Here is a 23,862-nt window from a genome sequence, read left to right on the forward strand (position 1 = left end):
TTTATAATATAATCATCCTGATTTCACCTCCCAAAAATGTATTTGTAGTGTTTGGCGTATCAGTTTTCAAGATTAAGCGTCGTAAATCCATTTTAATGGCTGATGATTCCCTTAATGAAACATTTGGTAATACCACAGATATTTGGCTGTGCCGCTCAAAGCTAACTCCATTGTACTGGGAGCATTAATACTCTCGCATGCCTCAGCTTTTGCTTTCTTTGTGTTTAACTTCTGAATTCCTCCTTTTAGGGCTATATCAGTGTAAATGAAATTAATGAGCCATGTGTCAATTCCACGAATCTATCCCCTTCCTCTCAGTTCCCTGCTGATGCTGATGCTGTTGCCACTGGGCCTCCCACAGCTGTGCCGGTGAGCCAGCCACAAAATAAAGAGGTGTGTTGGCATGACATTTCATTCATTCACTGCTTTCCTCATGTCAAAGATTAACCCATGGTTACCTGAAAGGGAAGGTGTGTGTGACCAGTATACATCTGGTTGACCAGCGGGCCGGAGTGATGCCGGGTTTGAAAAATGTACCAATTTGGGGTCCTGTTCTGTCGGCCATGATACTAGAAATCATGAGATGGATGGTACAGAGTGGAGTAGTAGGAGAATTAAGTTCAAAACCATAAACTCTAGATCGTAGCACTCTAACCTGACACCCTTTTCATAGAAAACAAAAAGCCTTCCTAAAATTGTTAGTTTGAATCGCTTTTCCAGTTTGATTTTTTTTTCTGTTGTGTTGTGCAGTATGGATTTTTTTTTAATATTATGCCTTCTAAAAACATCTGGGGAGGGGCAAATAATAGTAAATTAAAATACCTTCTAACTGATCCAGGTTGCTCGCAGAGTGGGATTTTAACAAGAGACTAAGTTGAAAGATACTGCCCGTCATCTGCGACTTCTTGATTAAAACACAAGAGAACAGAATAATGAGATTATCGATTTCATTTCTTTGTCTAATTCTTTCATTTCATATGGACACATATATACTTTTTCTTTCTCCTATAAAGCAAAGATCATCTGTCTGTTCTGGATTTATGTTTCCTTCCACCCTTTCTCCTCATCCTATCACTCAACCTCCATCAGCCCCTTGGCCCGAAGTCCTGGCTCCATCTGTCGATCCTTTCCCTTTAAATGACACACCTCCTCCTCTACCAGCTAAGAAACACAGAAGGCAGCCACAGCAGCAGGAGCAACAGGTAACTTGACACTGGTGTTCAGAGTTTGAGAGCTTGACCTTGACAACAAAGTTACTTACGTGGAATCTTTCCATCAGCTTTTCCAAAGGTATCCTTAAAAAGACCAAGTACATATTCCTTTGCTGGGTTTTCTTTTGTTTGGTTGGGTTTTGTTTTTATTTTTTTTAAGGCCATTTAGTATTTTTTAAGGGTGTGGGGGATTGTTATAAACTTCAACACTTGATTGCCCTCTCCTGACTTTTGATATGTTCAAGCTAGGTATGTTTCATATCCTCAGGCTTCAGTTCCTATTCAACCAAAATACTGCAACTTATCTCAGGTATTTTTCAAAAGGATAATAATTTTTCCATTAAACCCATGGTATAAAAAGTTGCTGGGTCAACACAAAATAGTTTTCTTACACATTACTGAAGTCATAATAATAGACATCATGCCCTTACATATGTGTCAAAATTTGCTGAACATTTTACAAATAAATATCTCATTTCTTGCTTCTACTAATCCTATGAAATAAGAATTAATTCCTTATTGCCTGAGGTAAATAGCTTGTCTAACGTCACACCACAAAAAAGACATTTGGGTCATAGAAGATTTTTATTGATCACATTTTTAAATAAGGAATTCATTATTATGAATGTCACCCTTCTTCAAGCACATTAGTGCATATTCATGCTTGGTGTTCAAAAAAATCTGTTTTGAGGTTCCTTTCAACTACAATCAAATTTCTATATGAGTTTGGCTCATATAGAGAAGATACTAAGGAATCATAGTCACTAGATCCCCAAATTAGAGGAGCTGTGGTTTGCTATGCCCAGCTGTTACTTTTCTTTTTTCTTTTTTTAATGCTTATTTATTTTTGAGGGAGAGAGAGAGACAAAGTGTAAGCGGGGGAAGGGGAGAGAGAGAGGGAGACACAGAGTCTGAAACGGGCTCCAGGCTCTGAGCTGTCAGCACAGAGCCCGACGCGGGGCTCGAACTCACAAACCACGAGATCATGACCTGAGCCGAAGTTGGACATTTAACCGACTGAGCCACCCAGGCGCCCCCAGCTGTTACTTTTCTTGAAGTTACCTTTACTGCCTTTTACCTTTTGTTAAAGGACTATATCCCCTCACTAGTTTTAGGTTAATAGATATTAACTAGAATAAATAGATAATTATGAGGTTAAAATGTAGATATTTTTCATTATTGGCATCTTTGAAGAGTAATCATAAATTTGGTAACTCAAATTGCATTCATTTTTATGTGTTTCAAAAGCTTGAGCTTAGTCTAAATATGATCAAACCCTAAGAGCCTTTAATTAGGAATTAACTTTACTGCTAAGTAAGACCTTTTGGGGGAGGCTAAGAAAAATTTGGATACATTTCAAGTTAGCAAAAATTTTGCCTTAGGAATATATACTAAAAAAAATAAAGAAATAGTCAACAGGAGGATTTTTAAATGTGAGGAACTACTACAGGGATTTCTTGACTAAGATCCTTTTTTAAAATAAAAGAGTAACCTAGCAGGATGTCTTATATGGAAACGTTATATGGATTTGGAGTGTTTATATGTAATTAAAATATTCCGACTTTAAAACAACTTCCCTGTTTACTCGCTCTTTCTCTCCATCTTCTTCCTTCTCCCTTTCCTTGTTCTCCTCACACTGGGATCTGTGCCAGCACACAGAACTGTCCAGACAGACAAGGGGAGAAACTGCTTACTTGCTTTGTCCACTGGCTGTTCCGCCATCCACATGGCGGCCATCATAATAATTTGTAAGTTGTCCTGAGGCCCCAAGGCAGCAGGCACTATCTATGAAAGTGAAAGGTGGATTTTTTTTTTAAGTTTCTAGGTCCAGTAATAAATTCTTCCAGTGTCTATGTATCTTACCGAATGTTAGCCCTAGTCTGTTAGTGAACACAAGTATAAGCTGAATTTTTTTTTAATTCTGTGTTAAAATTCCAAAACTTCTTTGTGAATGCATACTTCTTAATTTCTTCAGTGACCTGTTCCAATTAGTCAAGTTTTGCTATTCTGCTTTACATTTGCATTTAAAGCATTTTAGAAGTCTGGAAGAAAGGAAAAAACAGCATAAAGAAGGCCTCTATCTGAGTGACACTTTGCCTCGAAAGAAAACCACACCTTCCATATCCCCACATTTCAGCAGTGCTACTATGGGGAGAAGCACCACCCCAAAGGTAGGACGTGGGGTGAACCACGGGCTTCACATCAGTGAGTCTTCTTGTCCTAGCGTTGACCAACGTGCAAAGGCTCTTAAAGAAAATGCTGAATAATAAACCACTAAGTTTGCTTGTTGGGCAGACATATAACTGTATTGCATTTTCGATCCGATTCAGGGGACACTTGAAATTGTACCCTCCGGGGCCTAAGGACCCCGGTCCAGGGTTTTTTTTTCCACCACCATACAAGTGGTGGGTAGCATTTGCTCAGGTGACAGATTCCAATGACTGCCTCCTAGATCTAGAAATTGGAGGATAGACGCTCTGGATTCCAGGAATAATAGCAACAAGTATGTATTGAGAGGCATTTCTATATGCCCGATCCTGGAATAAACCCTTTACGTGGATTGCCTCATTTGAATATCCAGCAGCACTATTCAGTAGAGGTACTCCTTTTCCGCATCGTACTTATGGACAGACTGAGGGATGAAGAAGCAGAGTGCCCTCAGCTGGTTAGCAGTGAAGCTGGACTACGAACCCACACTCAGGTGTCACACTTGAGTCCTCACTCATGTTTTGCTGACACATCCAGAGGGTCACTGCAGAAAGAGGGGGAGAGGCAGATGAGAAGGAGGTTCTGAGTGGGCCAGGCTTTTGGGCCCTTCCCTTACCCTTAATCAGAGTAACTCGGTTTGAATCTATTTTATGAACTGGTGTTCCGAGTGTATTTTACCCTAAGGATTTTCTATTTTGAAAGAGTGCTAAACCCGCTGGGGTAGTTGATAGGTTTCTCCAGTCGCCACAGGGAGACGGAAATGGGTGCACTTATAACAAGTGTAGATCTTCTCTTCTTTGTGCATGATGTGCATGCATTCTTGTCCCTGCATCTGCCCTCGGCTCCTTATGCATGAAGAACTTTGAGTTGTTCTCTAAAGTGGTTTTGGACAGTGTTTCCCCATCTGTCTTCATTTTTGGAATTACTGCCACTGGAGAAATTACTGTGGTGTCGAGCCTGCCATGGAGCTCCTTGGAAGGGTCGGTGACTGGCCTTGGCCATTGAGTGTGAATAAATGGGACGCATTCGTTCCTCCTTCCTACTTTCCCTGCCCTCTGCACTTGCATTGGAGCTGTGGAAACAGGGATGAGGCCATGTCCCAAAGGACCATTTGGCCTGCGGTTCACCTGAAGTATTTCCCCCCGGTTCTCACAGGCCCACCTGCCCCTGGGACAGAGCAACAGCTGTGGCAGCGTGCTGCCTCACTCCCTGGCAACGATGACCAAAGACTCAGAATCTCGGAGGTTGCTCAGAGGTAAGCACGTTTTGAATCAGACATCATGGCTTTTGTTACGCATCAGAATTTCTCAGGGAGAGAGAGCAAGAACAGAGTTGGGGATCGATTAGAAAGGAGGTCAGATCCTCAGTTTCATTCTTTTTTTTTTAATTTTTTTTTACATTTATTTACTTTCGATAGAGAGAGACAGAGCACAAGTGGGGGAGGGGCAGAGAGAGAAGAAGACAGAATCCTAAGCAGGCTCCAGGCTCTGAGCTGTCAGCACAGAGCCTACCATGGGGCTTGAACTCAACAAACCATGACATCATGACCTGAGCTCAAGTCGGATGCTTAACCAACTGAGCCACCCAGGTGCCCCCCTCAGTTTCATTCTTAATGAATCTTCTTGGGGGAAGGATGTATATCTCCTTATTGTTGTACTAAAGTAACTTTTTCTATTATACACGTGGCTGGTACCTTTTAAATATACCCACTGTACTTTATAAATTCAATAGAATTCTTAAAACAGGAAGGCCCCTACAGCATTACTACCCTTCCCATTTGGTAGAAAGAGAAGAGACACCACTGAAATCCAGAGAGATCACCAGGGCACTTAACCAAGCCACTTACCTGGTCTGTGGCTAAGCCACGCTGTTGAAACATATGCTCAAGAGTCACTGAGCTAGCACAGTAAATAGAACACTAGTGGCCCTGGACAGAAGTCCCTAAGGCCTTTTAATGTGGTTTGAGCTTTTATTCTATGTGATTGTTAGGTTTCAGGTACACTTTGATTCTCAGCATCTTTTACTTCTTTGTGATAATAGATTGCATTTATAATGAGGTTGTCAAATAGTCTTTGTGGGGCTAGGAAAAATTACAGTAATGCAGTTCCAGAGGTGAGCTTCTCCTTGAGAGGATTAGATGTGCGTTAACAGTCATCTAGGTCAGTAGCTTATCTTGACCCTAACTTTTGAGCAGGCATGGTGCCAGAGACCAAGAACACAAATGAATGACACAGTCAGCCCTGACATGCTTGTAGTCCAGTGAGGAAGAAAGACACATAACAGAGGATGTAAATAAAATATGGTAAATGCAGTGATGGAGGAATGCCCAGGATATAAAGGGGGATGCTGACAGAGTGGTGGGCATTCATGCATTTGTGAGATTGGAACGCTTCCCTCCAAGCAGGCCAGGATTCAGTTCTGACTGTTCAGCCCTTCTGCCGGTGGTACCAGGGGATAATCACTGGTTTCCTGCCAAAGAAAAAAAAAAAAAAAAGAATATAAAAGAAAAGAAATATATATAAATCGGGGTGCCTGGGTGGCTCAGTCAGTTAAACGTCTTACTCTTGATTTTAGCTCAGGCCATGATTTCACAGTTCATGAGGTCAAGCCCCATGTTGGGCTCTGCGCTGAAAGTGTGGAGCCTATTTGGGATTCTCTCTCCCCTTCCCTCTGCCCCTCCCCTGCACCCACTCTCTGTCTAAATAAATAAGCATTAAAAAAAGAAATGTATATATATATGAATTTCAGTATACATAAAATGTGTGTATGTGTGTAATATATATAGTATATCACTTGGATGAGGTTTTTGAATCATTACTAGAAGTGATTTAAGAGTTAATAGAGTCTGTAGTATTCATAAGAGAGGTTTATAACTCATGAAAGGTTTACAATGTTACCATGTGAGTCGAATGCAATTGATTAAGCTTCTCTTATTTTCTTTACTATAATTTCTTAATAAGCTAAAATATCTCTTATGATTTATAAATAATAAACATAAATGAGTCTTGATATTCTGGCTGTCATTCCTCATTGTTCACTTGTGGGTCAAGTCTATTTTCTGTGAAAGCATTTTCCTGTGGTATTTATAGACTTTTTAAACGTATTTTTCCCACTGGCTGAAGACATCAAAGCTTGGATTGGCCACAATGCCCTATTTTATGTGAAAAGTCTTTTTCTTAAAGAATAAGAAAAACTAGACCTTTATACTAAATGGAGAGATTTGTAAATTCAAGAGCTATTAACATTATTATGTAAGAGGATTCTTAAGAGAATGTGGTGAAACCAAAGGATGTTTGATCTTTCGTTTTCTGATCTCACTTTGCCCATCAAATGATGGAAATCCCCATGCTAGGTTCCTAGAGGAAAACTGACCCAATTCCCTGAGGTCACATTAGGACGTACTCTGCAAAATCCATTGACTTTGACCTATCTTTCTGCTCTGGTTCTTCATCAATGCCCTTCACTTTGGAGCATCTGGGAAGACGGCAGCTTCATTCTTTCCTGCTGCAGCTCTAAAGTGGGGTTCTTCTTGAAGAGTTTCATGTGGTGCTGATGAGAGAGCCTCTGAGGAAGTAGAGAACCATCTTGTATGTGTTGATCAAAGCGGACGTGACGTGTCTTATGAAGCCAGAGGAGGAGGGGACAGGGACTGCAGTTCTTAGAGCCACACTGGAGCATAAAATTGACAGGATTTTCCACGAAGCCCATCCAGGTGGCCCACACAGACCAGGAGGGATGAATCATTATATCATTTAGAATTGCTTTACTGGTACCTTGTTGCCTTCACTAAAATAGCAAACAAGTAAAATTCCATGGTTTTGAACAAATTGCACCTAACACGTTTTCATTACTCAAATTTAATAGATTTTATCATGGGGGGGGACTTACATAATTAAATTAAATGAACTGTGTTTTTTTGCTGCTCATTCATAATGGATACATCAAGGACAATGGTGTAAGTATAAGCCTTCCTTCGATCAGCACTGTTTTCATAAAACTGACAACCTGAGCCATGCAAACAAAGATCTTTGAGAGCCGAGTTTAGAGCAAAGAGCCCAGGAACTCAACTCTTAAAGTTGTAATGGTTATTGGCTTTTATACAACTTGTGAACTGGTCCTTTGTAAGCTTTAGAATGAATGAAATCTTTGTCCTTTTGTCTTCTGTTAAATGCAGGGAAGTCCAAGAAAGGTAGGACAACCTCCTTGTGTGGTGTTTTTGTTGCCAGCAAATTAGTGAAAGGTCATTGTGGAGTCAGTCATCTTTAAGAAATGATCACACTTGAAACTGTAAAATAGTGGATTTTTAGTCTAATGATCATTCCTTTCACACAGTGGGGGAAAATTGTTGCACATTTGCTAGAAATGCAGCATGAGTACAGCTGCTGGACACACACAAGCATTGTATTGTGAGGCTCAGAATCGAGATAGAGATAAGAGTAGGCACTGACATGTGTATAGGCTAAGTGTAAAACATGATGTTCCTCCTTTCCAAAGGCCAGGCATAAATAAGACTGGGAGGAGTCTTATTTATACATACATGGGAGGAGGGAAGGATTCAGGATGCTCCTGCTTACTGACTCTGTTTAAGTCTATTTTAGAAGTAAGACCTCATGGTGAGTGAAGACCAGTTTAAATGACTGGTTTGAATAAATATGAGGCTCATTACTGTGGCTACTGGTAGAGATGCAGGATGTCGGAGGACGGAATGCTTATAAAGTGTGATGGACGGTGCTTCCGATAACTGAATGGCAATTTTGTAAACCCTAGCTCTTAAAAACTATTCGTTGCTGTCTGCTTGAGAAAAAGAATTGTCTTATCGTTATGATCTTGTTTTTATTCTCCCTGTTTTCTGGTTGGCAAGTATGTGTGAAAGCTGTTAGTTTCCATTTTTTTTTTTTCACTAACTGTATGTATGTCTCGTGAGCTTGTTATTTTTTGACTTCTCAAGTCCTTCTCTGTACACTCAGATTTAACCTAGAAATGTGAAAACATCTTGCCTTGTTGATCTGGTGTTGTTATTAACACTGTCAATGACTGCATGTTGGAAGTGTTGTATATTTTTCCTGTCCCCTGTCATCCTTTTTTGATCTTGTCTCTTTCTCCCTTTCTCCATCATTCTCCTTCATCCCTGACTCGTCCTGTACCTTCATCTCCCGGCTGTGGACTATGGTTAGGAAGAATGAATTTCTCAGCAGGTGAGCTATGATAGGCTAACTTGTCAGAAATACTGATTAATTTTATCCTCTTAAACCCAGGTTATAGTTTTAAGTCATCTCATTTTCTATACTAAGCCCAGATAACCATTGAAAATATACAACACACATTGGGAAGATATTGGCAAGACTATATGTCTCACAATGGTTAACTCACAAAGGACTTTCCAGGTCTAACTGGCCAGAATTCATGGATAGGCAATAATAAAAAAAATAATAATAAAGTAAAAAAGTAATAATAAGTAAAAATTAAAAATAATAATAATAATTAATAATAATAATAAATGGGCTTTGCACATCTATTCTACTGACTCTCTGAGACAGTGAAGACAGTTGAGTTGGTTTGGGTTCTTTGCATGTGCTATGCTTAGCGATGAGACTCAGATATCATCAGGTCTTACTTTATAAACCTTATAAACATTCCCTCAAATGGCTATTTCTGTCTGGATAGAAAGAATTTAGAGCGTTTACAAGGCCCTTTTTGCTTTTCAGTTGCTGTCCCACTGCTGAATGTTACTCTTGCTACATAATTTAAAAACAAAACAAAAAATGAGTAGTCTCAAATATTGGGAAAGTCTCATTTTTCCCAATGCACTTACTCTACCCTATCCCAGACAGTGGATGCATTCCACTTCCTTATTTAGCCACTATAAAGCTGGAATTTACAGATGAGAAAATGAATTGATTCAGTGGCTCTTTAGTTCATGACATCCCTATACTAAATGAGTGAGGATCCTGTGGTGATCAGGACACATGTGTCCCCCTCCCTGTTAAAGCTTGCACCTGTCTTGGGGCTACCTAATGGCAGGAACAGTTCTTCTTGGACATTCTACCAGGGTTTCCTCTGGTCTGCTGCTCTCCTCAAGTGTTTCCTCTATCAGAAATACCTGTACCTTTAAACGGACAGGCCAGAGCCCGAATCCCAACACCAGCTGTTTGGAATCACCCTGGTATAATCCCAGGATCACAGGGACCAGGTCCATGCCCTTATATGTGATTGCAGAGGTAACTTAATTTTTTGAAATTGTTCAGGAGGGAGCAGTTGAATCCAGGTGACTAACCCACTGCGATTAGTAAAGTGTTGCCGGTTGGGAGAAACGGGCCTCTGCATGAGGTAAAACATTTCCACTCACGCTGGATCCACAGGAAACAAAACGCCTGCCCTGGGAAACCTATGCTCATTAGCAGAAGGCTCTTTCACTAAAATTGCAGAGAAAATCTAAGGTACTCACCCTACCACCAGAATGGTGGAAAGTTCTCACAGACACAGAGCCAAACCTCCACAGGTATTGAGGTGATCTGGGGTATTTATGATGTTCACAATCCTTAGCACAGTACACATTGTGACACAGCTGTCCCTTGTGCCCATATCTGAGCAATTTGAATCGTTTTAGTGTACTGTCTATCTCACCTGAAGGTTGTAAATTCATGTTCTTATTTTGTGATACTTTTGGGGGAAAAAAATCACGGGGGATCTGAGGATCAGGACACACAGGGGCTTTAAGAAGAAATATACTCGCCATCTTCTCTGCTTTTCCAAGAAGGTGTTAGTTGCATTATAGGGATTGGCCTTTCCTCATTATGAAAAACCGAAGGGGAAGAGGAAGTTGTGGCACATGTCATTGCCAAGGAGATAAGTCTCATATGTTTTAAGTTACATGGCTGTCTTTTAGGGATTTGTTTTTCATACTAACAGGGAAATGGCTTCCACGTACTCAGTGCCAGTGCAGAAGTTTTCTTTGCCAACAGGCCTTTTTTGAAAGCATAAGGAAAGATACGTGTGTGACTTTTTCAAATAATTTCTGGTGTTTTTTTTTTTTTGTCCCCCTCCTTTTCATAATGAATAACTGGAAACAATTTAAAAGGAGCAATTAGTAATTCCAAAAGTTCAAGTATCAAAGGTAAATATTTGAGTAATAAATTTTTTTTAAAGGCACAAACTCCACGCTTATAAACGTACTGGCTTCATTTCATGCTTTCTGCATTAATCATTACGAATAATGATATTCTATCTAAAGTCTCATGGTGTGCTTTTTTTGTGTTGCATCTTCCCTTGGCCAAGTGATCTGTCGCTTTTACATATGTATTTGTAATTTATAATTACAGCTTATATTAAGGAAACATTTTCCCAGAAATGCCATAATCTGAACTAACATATTTTCACTTAGATATCTAAAACCACTCCAAACTGTTTGGCATGCAAACTGTCTGTGGAACTAAAATCATTTTACAGAAACTTTTGGTGGATGATGCTTTACTAAAGCCCTCCTGGTTGTGGCTCTGCTTTTCAATGGAAATGTTCAACTGATAGCTGAGGAAGCTGTTTGGAATCACTGCCCTTCTTTCACCCTCTGGCTGCTTTTTTGACTATTTCATTACCAATTGAGAGCCTCACTGAAGGTTGGTAGAGTGCAAGGAAAGAGGTGAAATTCAAATGGTCGAGTTGTAAATGCTCAATAGGTCCGGTAGTAAATTTGATGAGGGAGAAAGAGATCGCAAACCACTGCTGGCTAGAGAAATGTCTTTTTCATAAATCGAGGGATTGGCTGATCATTATGATCCCTGGTTCCTACATATATATGGTAAAGAGAGAATTGAAAGGAAAAATAATTCAGTTTGCATTGCCCAAAAGCTCCCACCAGAGAGCAAGCCATAGCAATAAGTCAAAGTAAAGCCAATATCTAAGACACCAGCTGACCAAGTACCAGGGTAAAGATGAAGCCTCTTACTGATGGCACTTTTGCTGCTATTGATCTAAGTGCGACGGTTTTGTATGGTTGGTACCACCAACTAGCTTGGGCTGACAGTTCCGGTGGAAGAAGAAGAGAGCTCTGCCTAGGGTAATTAGGAAAAGCACAACCATTTAGGAGGGCCGTTCACTGCAAAGTTTTTAAACAATTGGCAGACCAGAGAAATTGAAAAACGAAGAATGAGAAACGTACACGGTTTGGATTTTTACCAGATTAAAAGTGTTTGTGGCAATATCAGTGAGACCCAAGACTCTTACATCCTGCGCCTAGATGATCCACCTGCTGTTTTATGACCTTATCGAGTCCTCAGACTGGAATACTGCTGAGCAAGTGACTGCCCTAAGACCCTGCTGTTGCTTGCCACCGGGAGTTCTCTTGCTTCACTTGAGCCCAGCTATTTTTAGAAGATACAGGGCCTTTGACTGTGTTTCCATTTTTTTTGTTTTTCCCTTTTTTGTTTTTGTGTGTGCTGATGTATTCTTCTCAGTTGCGCTGAGATGTGGGAATGGCAAAGGGAAATGTGAGGTGATCCCCTGACCAAAAAGATCGCTTCCAAGACCACTTCTCTGAAACTCTTGCTTGCACTGAGCATGATGCTGTGTCTTTGATCTTCTTGGCTTCGAAACAAATTAGACCAAGGCCCAAGTTTCACAGGCAGATGTTTTGGGCTGCTGGTTTGACTCTCAGAAGATCTAAGGCTGAAAAATGAGGCATACTAACATATTTATGGCTCTTCCCTCAGGGTATAATCACCAACAGATGAGTGAAGGACAAAGGCAGAAATCTTCTGAATTTTACAACCGCACGGCATCTGAATCAAATGTCTACTTGAACAGTTTCCACTATCCCGATCACAGCTATAAGGACCAGGCCTTTGATACTTTGAGCCTAGACAGCTCTGATAGCATGGAGACCAGCATCTCTGCCTGCTCACCTGACAATATCTCTAGGTAAGATATATTCATGGTTAAGGTTTCCAGTTTATAAAAGGACCTGCTGGTCTCAAAAAGTAAAGCCATTCGCTTGGGGGCAATGTATATGTACCAGCCCACATTTCTGAGACATACAGAGTCCACGGTGAGGAGGAGGGCTGAGTGTCATGGCAGCCTTTGAAAGTAGTTTCCTTGTATCCTGTGTGACTTAGCCAGTCAGACACCATATAAGCCATTTTTCTCCTTTGCTTTGTGTCTTTACATTTGAGTTCACATGTACTCCGTGCTTCAACATTGATTTGCCTCTGTTGGTTGACTCCGACCTTCATTAGGACTCCTTTTGATTGAATAAAGAAATAATTTCCAACAGTATAGTAAGACTGTTGAAGGATTGCTTACACTTATGTTTCATTAAAAGGAAGGCTTTAGCTCTTCCACGTATTAGAATTTTTGTAAGGGTTTAACTATTCACGTTTGTGTTCATACTTTGAGGCAAAGTATGGTCTTAGGGAAGTATGGCTAACGGCACATCTAAAATATAGATCTGGTCATGGTACTCTGCCCCTTCAAGAGCTGTGATGATGCCCTACTACCTTTTGAGAAAAGTCATACCCTTGAACCTGCATTCTACATCCAACTCAACTTCCCATTCACCCTCTCCTCCTGATACACCTCACAGAGCTTCTTAATACTCAAATCTCTGAGCCTTTGACCATATTAGTCCTGGGCCTGGAATCAAATAGTTTGTTCATTCATCCATTTACAGGCTCCTTCATTCCACAAATACTTATAGAGTGCTCTAGAGTCAACAGTGGGCTGGACTTGGCTCATACTAGCTGGCAAGTGCCACGTGTGCGTCTTTCCCCCTCCGAGTGATCAGTGATGTCATGTTGGTAGTTTGAAATTGCCCGTGGGGGGAGCATGTACTCCACATAAATTGACATTTGCCATGTATCAGGGTTCCCTCCAGAGAACGGGTTTACTAGCACAACACTGACTACGGTCAAATTAATCCTTCCCTTTTTCTATTCACTCAACCTATATATACTTACTGAGCACCGGTAGTGTCTGTCATTGCAAAACATCTTTATCATCTCCAACCCCCTCTCCTATCTGAGCCTGAGGAATTTTCCTCATCCTTCAGGCTTAAGCTTAAGTTGGAAACTCATGAAGATTTCTTCCTTTAGGGCCTTTTTCTTCTATGTTTCTATTGCGCTTGATGCTTTTTTCTATTATATCCCTGATCACATTGTGGTATGAAATTTTTCCTTTGGTGAAATTCCTCAATGGCAAGGAGGATGTCTAATTACCTTTCGGTTTCTCCACCCAGCAGAGATCTTAGCAGATAGCAGGTATTCAGTAAGTGTTGGCTGAGTAAATACCTCAGGATATAGTGAAATGGACATATTTTCAATTTGGTATTTTTCTGTGTTTGATCTATTTTAATTGGCTGAGAACCATTATGATTTCAACCTAAGAAACAAGCCAATATTCAGTAAATGTTAACTGAGCACTTGTGTGTCCTAAATGTAAATGTCTGGCTGGATAATTAATTGCCATCAACAGACTTCCATATATTGGAATGAAGCCATGGGTGGGAGCAGGAACTTCCTTCCGCTTGTGCTCTATGGCTTTGACCAGACAACTGATTGTCCTACTTGAAACAGATCACACAATGCTGCTCTTGGTGCTGATTTGCTTCTGGTGTGCAAAATGGAGGGGTTGTTTCTTGAATACAAGAGGATGGTGAATTTTAAAACATCTTAATGGAGGGGCACCTGGGTGGCTCAGTCAGTTAAGCATCCAACTTCAGTTTAGGCCATGATCTCACGGTTCATGAGTTCTAGCCCCACGTCGGGCTTTATGCCGATAGCTCAGAGCCTGGAGCCTGCTTCGGATTCTGTGTCTCCCTCTCCCTCTGCGCCTCCTCTGCTCATGCTCTGTCTCTCTCAAAGAAAATAATAAACGTTAAAAAAACCCCACATTTTAATGGAAAATTACCATCATGTAAATAAAATTTATTTCATTGCAAAGGTTCAAATAATCTGCTCTCCCTCCACCTAAAATTAAAAAAAAAAAAAAATCACAGAGACAGAGGGAAAGTAATATCGGTAAGGTCTACTCAGCTTTAGTTTTTTTTGTATTTCATAAATGAAAAGAATATGAGAGACCCTTTATTGGGGCGCCTGGGTGGCTCAGTTGGTTAAGCGTCCAACTTCCCTCAGGTCATGATCTCACGGTTCGTGGGTTCGAGCCTCATGTCGGGCTCTGTGCTGACAGCTTGGATCTTGGAGCCTGGCTTTGGATTCTGTGTCTCCCTCTTTCTCTGCCCCTCACCCACTCACACTCTGTCTCTTTCTCTCTCTCAAAAATAAATAAACATTTAAAAAATTAAAAAAAAAAAAAAGAATATGAGAGACCCAACTATAGGTAGCCATTATAGCAGGAAATTTTAGGGGTGGGGGGAAAACGAGAAAAGGACAGATGCTACATTCTGCGGTAAAGAACAGTGAATTTTAATTTTGGCATTAATGGGTAGAGTATTAATATTACTGGATATATCCTGCCAGAGAAAGAAAGGAGTCTCTGGGGGAAAACACTAACGCAACAATGAGAATCATATTGCTGCTTGTCACATGGAAATGACCTCAATTGAAGGAGGAGATTATGTAATGATAAAAAATAGGATTTTTTTCTTTTTTGCTGCCATTATGATGTCAGGTTAGAGGGCTGAGTGTTTTACATTATTCAATATTAAAAGATGCAATATCTCACTTTTTAAAAAGTTCAGTATGACTGCTTGGGGGGCAGACATTGAGTATGGGGAAGGGCTTGTCTGGGCCATGCCGGTAGGTGCTGGGAGCTGATGTTTTCAGAACAGAAAGCCTTGAATTTTGAGTAATTATTCGTAAATGACAGTCAACTGACCAGTCAGATGTGGTGCTTTTGAATAACAAGACACAAACAAAAGTCGGCAGCCCACCAACCATCATGCCATAAGGGCAAGAGGAATAAAAGTGGGCATTAAAAGCAAGAACACAGATGGGTCGCCTGGGTGGCTCAGTCGCTTAAGCGTCCAACTTCGGCTCAGATCATGATCTCGTGGTTTGTGAGTTCAAGCCCTGTGTCAGGCTCTGTGCCGACAGCTCAGAGCCTGGAGCCTGCTTCAGATTCTGTGTCCCCTTCTCTCTCCACCCCTCCCCAGCTCACACTGTGTCTCTCTTTCTCAAAAATAAATAAACATTAAAAAAATTTTTTTTTTTTTAAAAAGCAAGAACACAGAATGTAGGATGCAGGCTCCCAGTGTCAGAGTGACTCCCATTCTGTGGCACTTTGTACTTAGTCGTTATTTTGAAAACATCAGACTGTCCTCCCCTCTTCACAAATAATTGTGAAGTTTTCATGTCAATATTTCCTTCATGAACTCTTGATAGTTTGATCTTTTATTTTTCTATTCGTGAGCCGTCTTTTGTAAAGAAATACACTCTATGCGGTTTCCTGTCTTGGCGTTTTCTACTCCCCACCTCATCCTCCCCTCCCAAAATTGAAGTGAATATTCATCCCTTCAAATTACCACTCCTCATGTCTCATATTTATTTTTTTATTATTTTTTTAAAATATGAAATGTATTGTCAAATTGGTTCCCATACAACACCCAGTGCTCATCCCAACAGGTACCCTCCTCAATGCCCATCACCCACCCTCCCCCCCTCCCACTCACCATCAACCCTCAGTTTATTCTCAGTTTTTGAGAATCTCTTATGTTTTGGCTCCCTCCCTAACTTTTTTTTTTCCCTTCCCCTCGCCCATGGTCTTCTGTTAAGTTTCTCAGGATCCACATAAGAGTGAAAACATATGGTATCTGTCTTTCTCTGTATAACTTATTTCACTTAGCATAACACTCTCCAGTTCCATCCACGTTGCTACAAAAGGCCAGATTTCATTCTTTCTCATTGCCACATCGTATTCCATTGTGTATGGTAAACAACAGTCGTGCATCAGCGGGTACAGGAAATTACCCAAAAAGGAACCACTTCGATTCTAAGTACCAAGCATTACACATTCAGCTCTGGACACTTAACACAGTGACAGGCAAAAATTTAATTTATTTTTATTTGCTCACCCAGTTGCTTTTTACTAAAATGGCTTCCAAAGGTAGAGAATGAGCATGGTTCCCCTAACTATGCCAAATGAGGAGGACAGCATCACCGTAGAGCATTCCTGGCAGGGGGTTATTCGTGGCCATGATTATCTTCCATTCTTACTTCATGTAGACCTGACTCAGTGGTAATACCAATCACAGATAACCAATCACCATGGTCAGAAATTACTAATAGTATTTATTCCATATGACTGTCTGATCCTTTGAACGTCAAAAAAAAAAAAAAAAAAATGAAGCCCAAGTGGAAGATACTTGTAAAAGGTCTAGTGTAAAAAAGAAAGAGAGAAACAAACATTTTTCTTCTGTACCACCATCTACTTTAAAAAGTTCATGCTACCCTAAGATAAGCTTGTATCCACTATTATAATGGAAAATAATATGATAAACATCAGGCAAATGGGTAATAAGAAACTAATGTTTGGAATGTATATTACGACACCACATCCTTAATGAGAACTTTTTGAGGTTAGATAGAGAAAGAAAAGACTAAAACATTTTCCCTTTGTGTGATTGTTTTTAAGTTATGTATGAAAATCCCCTAAAATGATATGTATATTAAAGAGGTAATTCCATGCTGAAATTCTAGTGACATAAACCTGGTCTTGTGGTTTATTATGTCACAAAAAGCCATTTGTAGAATTATAGAACTACTCAGAGTTGTGGGTACACTGGCCTTTCCCTTTTTGTTGAGACATCATTTTTGTGTCTGCCAGAGAGTTACTTGAGTCACATAATGTTTTTGCTTTTTCAGCATCATTACTTACACCATAAACAAACAAAAAGCTAAGAAAACAGGTCTTGGGTCATAGAAAACAGCAGCTGAGAGTCAATTCTGCATAAAACCTCTACTCTGCTAAAATTACTGACTTGGCTTATACCATGCAGATCCCTGCATACCGCCTGCAATGATATGTTATTATCACAATTGCTATTACTAATTTCCTAAGCCCTGACCTTGTGCTCATACTTGGAGAAAATGTTGAGGAACTTGATCCCTCATTATGGCTTAAATACCAGCAGTGTGCATGGGTGGTGGGGAGCAAGACTGAGTATGGGGTTGAGGGCAATCCACGGCTGAACTTGGCTTTAAGGGATGCTTTCATCCAAATTCCGCATGCTTCTAATTTCTTCAGTTTAGGCAAAGGTTGGTATTCTGCTTTCTTCCCCAGTATGTCAACACCCAGTGTATGCATTTTATTCTCGGGAGTTCTTTCAGAAGAGATCCAGACAACCAAAGTGATCGCAGGGGAGGGCAGCCATGTGTCAAAGGGACTGGATATGTCAAACCATGTGAACGATGGTCAGGAGGGGTTAGAGGGCTTGTGTTCTTGTAATATTCAAGGAGCTACTGACTAGAGAAAAATTAGACCCCTTATAAGGAGTAATAATTTGCTTAAGCTGAAAAAGTACTTGAGAAGATTCATTGAAAATAAATAATCTAGTTCTTCACTTAGTGGTAGTGTTAGTGCACTGACAGCAGTCCTGGAAAAGTTTTGTGTGTCTTTATGGAGAATTTTGTTTTGCTTCCGTTGGTTTTGTTTCGGTCTGGTTTTGTTTACTTATTTCTTGTATGACATCGTTCTTAGCTTTTCTCTCTTCCTTTTTTGTTTTTGCCTTTGCCTATGAATGACTATTCTGAAAAGCACCAAAACCCCCAAATATGCTATTTGGATGCTTTTCCCCTTGATGGAAGCTTTTTTTTTTTCTTTATGTATATGGTTTTTGCCAAAGTCGGTCGGTAAAAAGAGGTCTTCAGTTGATAAAATAGAACGTTACTAAGTGGGAAAAGCAGTCAAAACTAGTCATCTGTATACCATTAATGGCCCAATGACTCATATCACCAGCATCCTTACAGCATTGACATCGAAATTTATGCCTGCCTTTTAAGGAAGGTCCGAAGTTGAGGCAATGGCAGGACACATTGCTCCTCTTGTAACTTTGAGAGGCTTGCGAAAGCAAAGATGAGTGTTGTGCTATAGGTAATGCAGGATAAAGCTTATCTCCAGTGACTTCAGACTCTCCTCCTATACGGCAGGTGCTACACCAGATGGCATTTCATTTGCTGACATTTGGGTATACCATGGATGCCATGGTATTGACAAGCCTAGACTTCTCCCTACATTCCTGTTGTAGTGGCCTTTGCTTGTCACTCTAGGTGCAATCCCCATGGGACATAAAAGCAAAACTGGTGATGACATGGTAGGACACAGCAGAGAAGTTTTGCTGAATAAAAATGGTTTACACGTCAAGGAAATACTAAACTCAAGAATAGTTGAAGTAGAACCACAGAGAACAAGTAGGTACTCATGGATACAAATTATTTTTTAAACAAAATAACCAAAGTAGCTTTAAAAGTATAAAAGGAGAGGGGCGCCTGGGTGGCTCAGTCGGTTAAGCCGCCGACTTCAGCTCAGGTCATGATCTCGCGGTCCGTGAGTTCAAGCCCCGCGTCGGGCTCTGTGCTGACAGCTCAGAGCCTGGAGCCTGTTTCAGATTCTGTGTCTCCCTCTCTCTGACCCTCCCCTGTTCATGCTCTGTCTCTCTCTGTCTCAAAAATAAATAAACGTTTAAAAAAAATTTTTTTTTTAAAGTATAAAAGGAGAGCTTAAAAAAAAATAGGTGACTGTAGGTGCCTAAAAGTTATGAAGACAGGAAGTGGTAAATGTTAACATGTACTTTCTGTCAAACGTTTTCAGAAAATTGAGTTTCTTTGGAGTGGAAGTTAAGACATTTATGGAATATTGCCAAATAGGCAGATTTAAATATAATTGGCAGAAAATAATTATAAATATTTATATATTTTTATATATATAATATATATATTATTTATATATAATATTTATATATATTATTTATTTATTATATAATTATTTATATATATTATATATATATTATTTATATATATATTTAAATATATATATATATTTATATATATGCCTGAAAAAATTCTAAAATAAGAATGAACAGAAATATTTAAAGACAGGTAATTGTTTTAAAACTTGCCCCCAGGATATGCCCAAATTACAGATACATGAAAAACCATGGGCTGAAAATATTTGTTTCTAACCGAGTTATTTCCAACCAATTCATGTGGATAGGTTTCATGTAGCTCAAGGTCATACTTAGGCCAGTAATTGGAAGCTGTAGAAAGACAGATTTTGATTCAACTTAAGTATCAACATTCTAAGAATGTTGTCCGGTCGATGAAGAAATGGATACAATAAGTTTTCTGTATCTAACAATGTTCAGGCACAAGCTGGACGAAAAGTGAGTATGTTGTAGAAAGAACTATAGGGTAGATGGAGGTTAGACTCTTGGTGAGGGCTTTTTTGGTTTTGTTTAATTGATGAGTTTTTGAGACCTGAGACGTAGTGAACAAATTATTTATTTCCAAATAAACTGGAGACATAAGACCTATATATCTGATGTCACAGAGAACACGATAGAATATAAACATGATTTTGTGCTGTTCTAGGGCCTGATGTTTGTCCGGGGCTTTCTCAGTTGAGCTGACAAAGTGTGCCCCTTTAACGTCTGTGAGGTTGACTATTCTTAATAAGGAGGAATACAAATTCTTGCACAAAAATTTAAAGATTTTTTGGGGCGCCTAGGTGGCTCAGTCGGTTAAGCGTCCCAACTTCAGCTCAGGTCATGATCTCACAGTCCATGAGTTCAAGCCCCGCATCAGGCTCTGTGCTGCCGGCTCAGAGCCTGGAGACTGCTTCAGATTCTGTGTCTCCTTCTCTCTCTGCCCGCCCCCCCCCCCCCCCCCCGCCCTCAGCTGTGCTCTGTCTCTCTCTCTCAAAAATAAATAAACATTTAAAAAAATTTTTTTTTCTTTAATCCTTGCTGGTTGAAGAGAATAGAATTTACCCTTTTGTACCTCTCCCAACAGTTCATGGAAATAATGAGGAAAAATTGCCATGTTTTTGTCCTTGTCAGGAGAACACTCCTGGCTAAAAATGGGCCCAAAGTAACCCTGCAAAGTACAGAGATTAGTTAACTTCTAAGGATACAGCATTCCTAAGGATGTCCCTTTCCTGGATGAATGCATTTTGTAATAGGGCCGGAAATACTGATTTTTTTTTTCTAAAAGATAATTTTTTAGAGCAGTTTTTGGTTCACAGCAAAACTGAGCGGAAGATACAGAGATCCCTGTCCCTGCATGTACATAGCCTCCCCCATTATCAACATTCCCCATCAGAGTGGTACATTTATTACAGTTAATGAACCTATGTTGAGGGGCGCCTGGGTGGTTTTGGTGAGGCATCCAACTTCAGCTCAGGTCAGATCTCACAGTTTGTGGGTTCAAACCCCACGTCGAACTCTGTGCTGACAGCTCAGAGCCTGGAGCCTGCTTCGGATTCTGTGCCTCCCTCTCTCTCTTCCCCTCCCCCACTCATACTCTGTGTCTCTTTCTCTATCAAAAATAAATAAACATTAAAAAAAATTTTCTCATGAACCTATGTTGACACATCATTGTCACCCAGGGTCCATAGCTTACAACAGGGTTCACCTTTGATGTTGTGCATTCTGTGGATTTGAACAAATGTATAATGTCACATATGCATCATTAATTACAGTGTCATACAGAGGGCTTTCATTGCCCTAAAAATCCTCTGTGCTCTGCATTTTCATCCTTCCCTCCCTCCCACCCGCCACTTCAAACCGCTGGCCACCACTAAACTAATCTTTTTACCGTCTCCATGGTTTTGCCTTTTCCAGAACGTCATATAGTTGGAGTCATACAGGGTGTAGCCTTTTCAGATTGGCTTCTTTCGCTTAAATATGCATTTAAGTTTCCTCCATGTCTCTTCATGACTTGATAGCTCATTTCTTTTTAGAGCTGAATAATATTCCATTTTCTGGAAGTGCTGCCATTTAGTTATTCATTTACCTACTGAAGGTTATCTTGGTCGCTTCCAAATTTTGGCAATTATGAATAAAGCTGCTATAGAGCTGCTATTACTGACTTTAAGATAAACTGTATGTATGACGTTGCTGTGGTCATTGATCTCTAGAAAGGAATTTAGCCCTATGCTTGAAACAACCTAGATTTGAGTTGATCAACAATATAATTTGGGGAGATATACTAAAAATTATCCTTTTCATTTTCATATGAATTTAACTTTTTAATATTTATTTATTTTTGAGAAAGAGAGAGAGAGAGACAGAGTGCGAGCTGAGAGGGGTGGAGAGAGGAGAGGGAGACACAGAATGTAAAGCAGGTTCCAGGCTCTGAGCTGTCAGCAGAGCCCGATGCGGGGCTCGAACCCACGAACCGCGAGATCATGACCTGAGCTGAAGGTGGATGCTCAACCGACCGAGCCACCCAGGTGCCCCTTATTTTCATATGAATTCGTTTTTATATAAATGCATCTGACATGAATCCCTACTATGTGCCAGTCTCTATGCTATGGAAGATACAGGCACAAAAGCGTCTCTGTCACCAAGAGAGTCTAGAAAAGAAGACCTATATTCAATGGCTATACAAGGATACATGCATAGGAAATAACACTGGTTCTCTATGGCTGGAATATCAGAGTAAATAAGTTTTGACCTAGGTCATGCCCTTGTTTCCAGAACACTCAAATAAAACGTCAGTAAGAGAAAAATAACATTTTTTGGTTTGCGTTAAACATTTCCAAGTTCTTCTATTTCTCTTTTAGTTACTTACCCTAACTGTTCTTGCAGCTTTTACTCCTTAAGGTTTTTGCCTTCACTTGTTTGCATGATGTCTTTCTCGGGATGCATTTCGTATAAATTCTCCGATTAAAAAAAAAAAGATGCATTTCTTTTGAAGCTCTTGAATCTTTTCATAGCGTTTCCTCATTGGTATATGGTGGATGAGTATTGGGTATCATTGACAAAACTAGCCACCCACCACCCTTCTGTTGCACCTACAAGAAAAGTCTTTTTTTAATTGGCATCGTCCTGTAAGAATAAAATGTCGGGGCACCTGGGTGGCTCAGTCCGTTAAGCGTCTGACTTGGGCTCAGGTCACGATCTCACGGTTTGTGAGTTCCAGCTCCACATCAGGCTCTGTGTTGTCGGCATGGAGCTTGCTTTGGATCCTCTGTCCCCCTCTCTCTGCCCCTCCACCCTCCCTCAAAAATAAACATTAAAAAAAGAAGAAATAAAATGTCACAAGTATGTATTTTTTTAGTAATCTCTACACCCGATGTGGAGCTTGAACCCATGACCCCGAGATCAAGAATCACACACTCTTCTAACTGAGACAGCCAGGTGCCCTCTAAAATGTCCACGTGTATAGAGGCACAGCAAAAAAGCGCTGAGAACACATATTTCCAAACCAAATAAAGTGTCTTCAAACCTTAGGTATCATCTGCATAGAACTCTGTAGATAGTCTTATTGGTCTGGTATCTCTGAACGTTTAAATTAAAAAGAAGGCCTCCCACAGTCCATTAATTTTTAGACCTTGGAAAAAGTATTTTGAGAACACACTTTGTAAGATTTAGTTTGCGTTTATTTATTTATGAGTAAAGCACTCTACTTTAGTATTATTTTCCTTGCCTATATTTTGTCTCCTAAACTGAGATAAGCCAATGTCACCTACAGTTTTCAGACCTGAACTGAGTTTCCTTTTCAGGCCAATGACTCTCCTAAGTAACATCCTTTAAATTACATTGGATTGCATCGTTCACCATCCTGGAACCTGTGAGCGGGTGTGCGTGTGCACATCTGCGTGGGTACTTAAAGAGACATCCCTCCCAAACAATATTCTTGAAAGGGTATTTTGTGTTCTGCTGTGTTCTATTCAGTGCCAGCACTTCAAATATTGCCAGAATAGAAGAAATGGAGAGACTTTTGAAGCAGGCGCATGCGGAGAAGACTCGGCTGCTTGAATCCAGGGTAGGTACAAAATCTTTCCACCAGAGGTCAATGAGCTCATGGTTCAAGCTGTCCTGCACCTGAAAGGAAACCGTCCTTGGGCCTTATTAACCAGTATAATCTTGGAGTCGTCACTCAACCTTTTTGGTCTCATTTTTGTTACCTGAAAAGTAAGGGTGTTAGGACTTGGCCTCCTGACCACACTACAATATTTTGTAATTTAAAATAGGTATAGTGTCAACGTAGACTGAAATGAATGCTTTGTATTGAATTTTCCCTTTGATGGCCACTGTGGTTGCCTGCCAAAGAACAAGGAGGAATGTCATGTCTTTATGTTTTCTCTCTTCCTTGCCAGTTTGTGTGAACTGTGCTATTGTAATATTTAAAATCCCACGTTATTGTGACTGCATTTCAAGCCAGAATCTGAACTTCCTTAGGAATCCCCCTAAATGCCTTTGCATCCTGCTTTAAAGGGCCCCTCCTTTCCTCTTCCGACTTCCCCGTGGGCTTCCTCTGCTACCTCCAGCCAGGAA

General features: G+C 40.2%; 1 protein-coding gene across 19 annotated transcripts in view; it reads left to right on the forward strand.

Annotated features, from left to right (window-relative positions):
• Positions 1–23,862, forward strand: part of PHLDB2 (pleckstrin homology like domain family B member 2) — a 229,566-nt gene that overhangs the window by 194,825 nt on the left and 10,879 nt on the right. For 9 of the 19 annotated variants that reach the window (XM_019448307.2, XM_019448314.2, XM_019448313.2 and 6 more), the window contains 8 exons: positions 250–393; positions 1,014–1,202; positions 3,242–3,382; positions 4,575–4,674; positions 8,594–8,614; positions 10,498–10,533; positions 12,125–12,332; positions 23,260–23,350. In XM_019448307.2, coding sequence (XP_019303852.2) covers positions 250–393; positions 1,014–1,202; positions 3,242–3,382; positions 4,575–4,674; positions 8,594–8,614; positions 10,498–10,533; positions 12,125–12,332; positions 23,260–23,350 — 930 coding nt within the window. The remainder of the gene's footprint in view (positions 1–249; positions 394–1,013; positions 1,203–3,241; positions 3,383–4,574; positions 4,675–8,593; positions 8,615–10,497; positions 10,534–12,124; positions 12,333–23,259; positions 23,351–23,862) is intronic. The other 10 variants (XM_053903334.1, XM_053903335.1, XM_019448312.2 and 7 more) reach the window with 9 other exon arrangements.

This window comes from Panthera pardus, unplaced genomic scaffold, assembly GCF_024362965.1.
Source record: "Panthera pardus isolate Hobbes unplaced genomic scaffold, ASM2436296v1 HiC_scaffold_16, whole genome shotgun sequence".
Classification (NCBI taxonomy): Eukaryota; Metazoa; Chordata; class Mammalia; order Carnivora; family Felidae; genus Panthera; species Panthera pardus.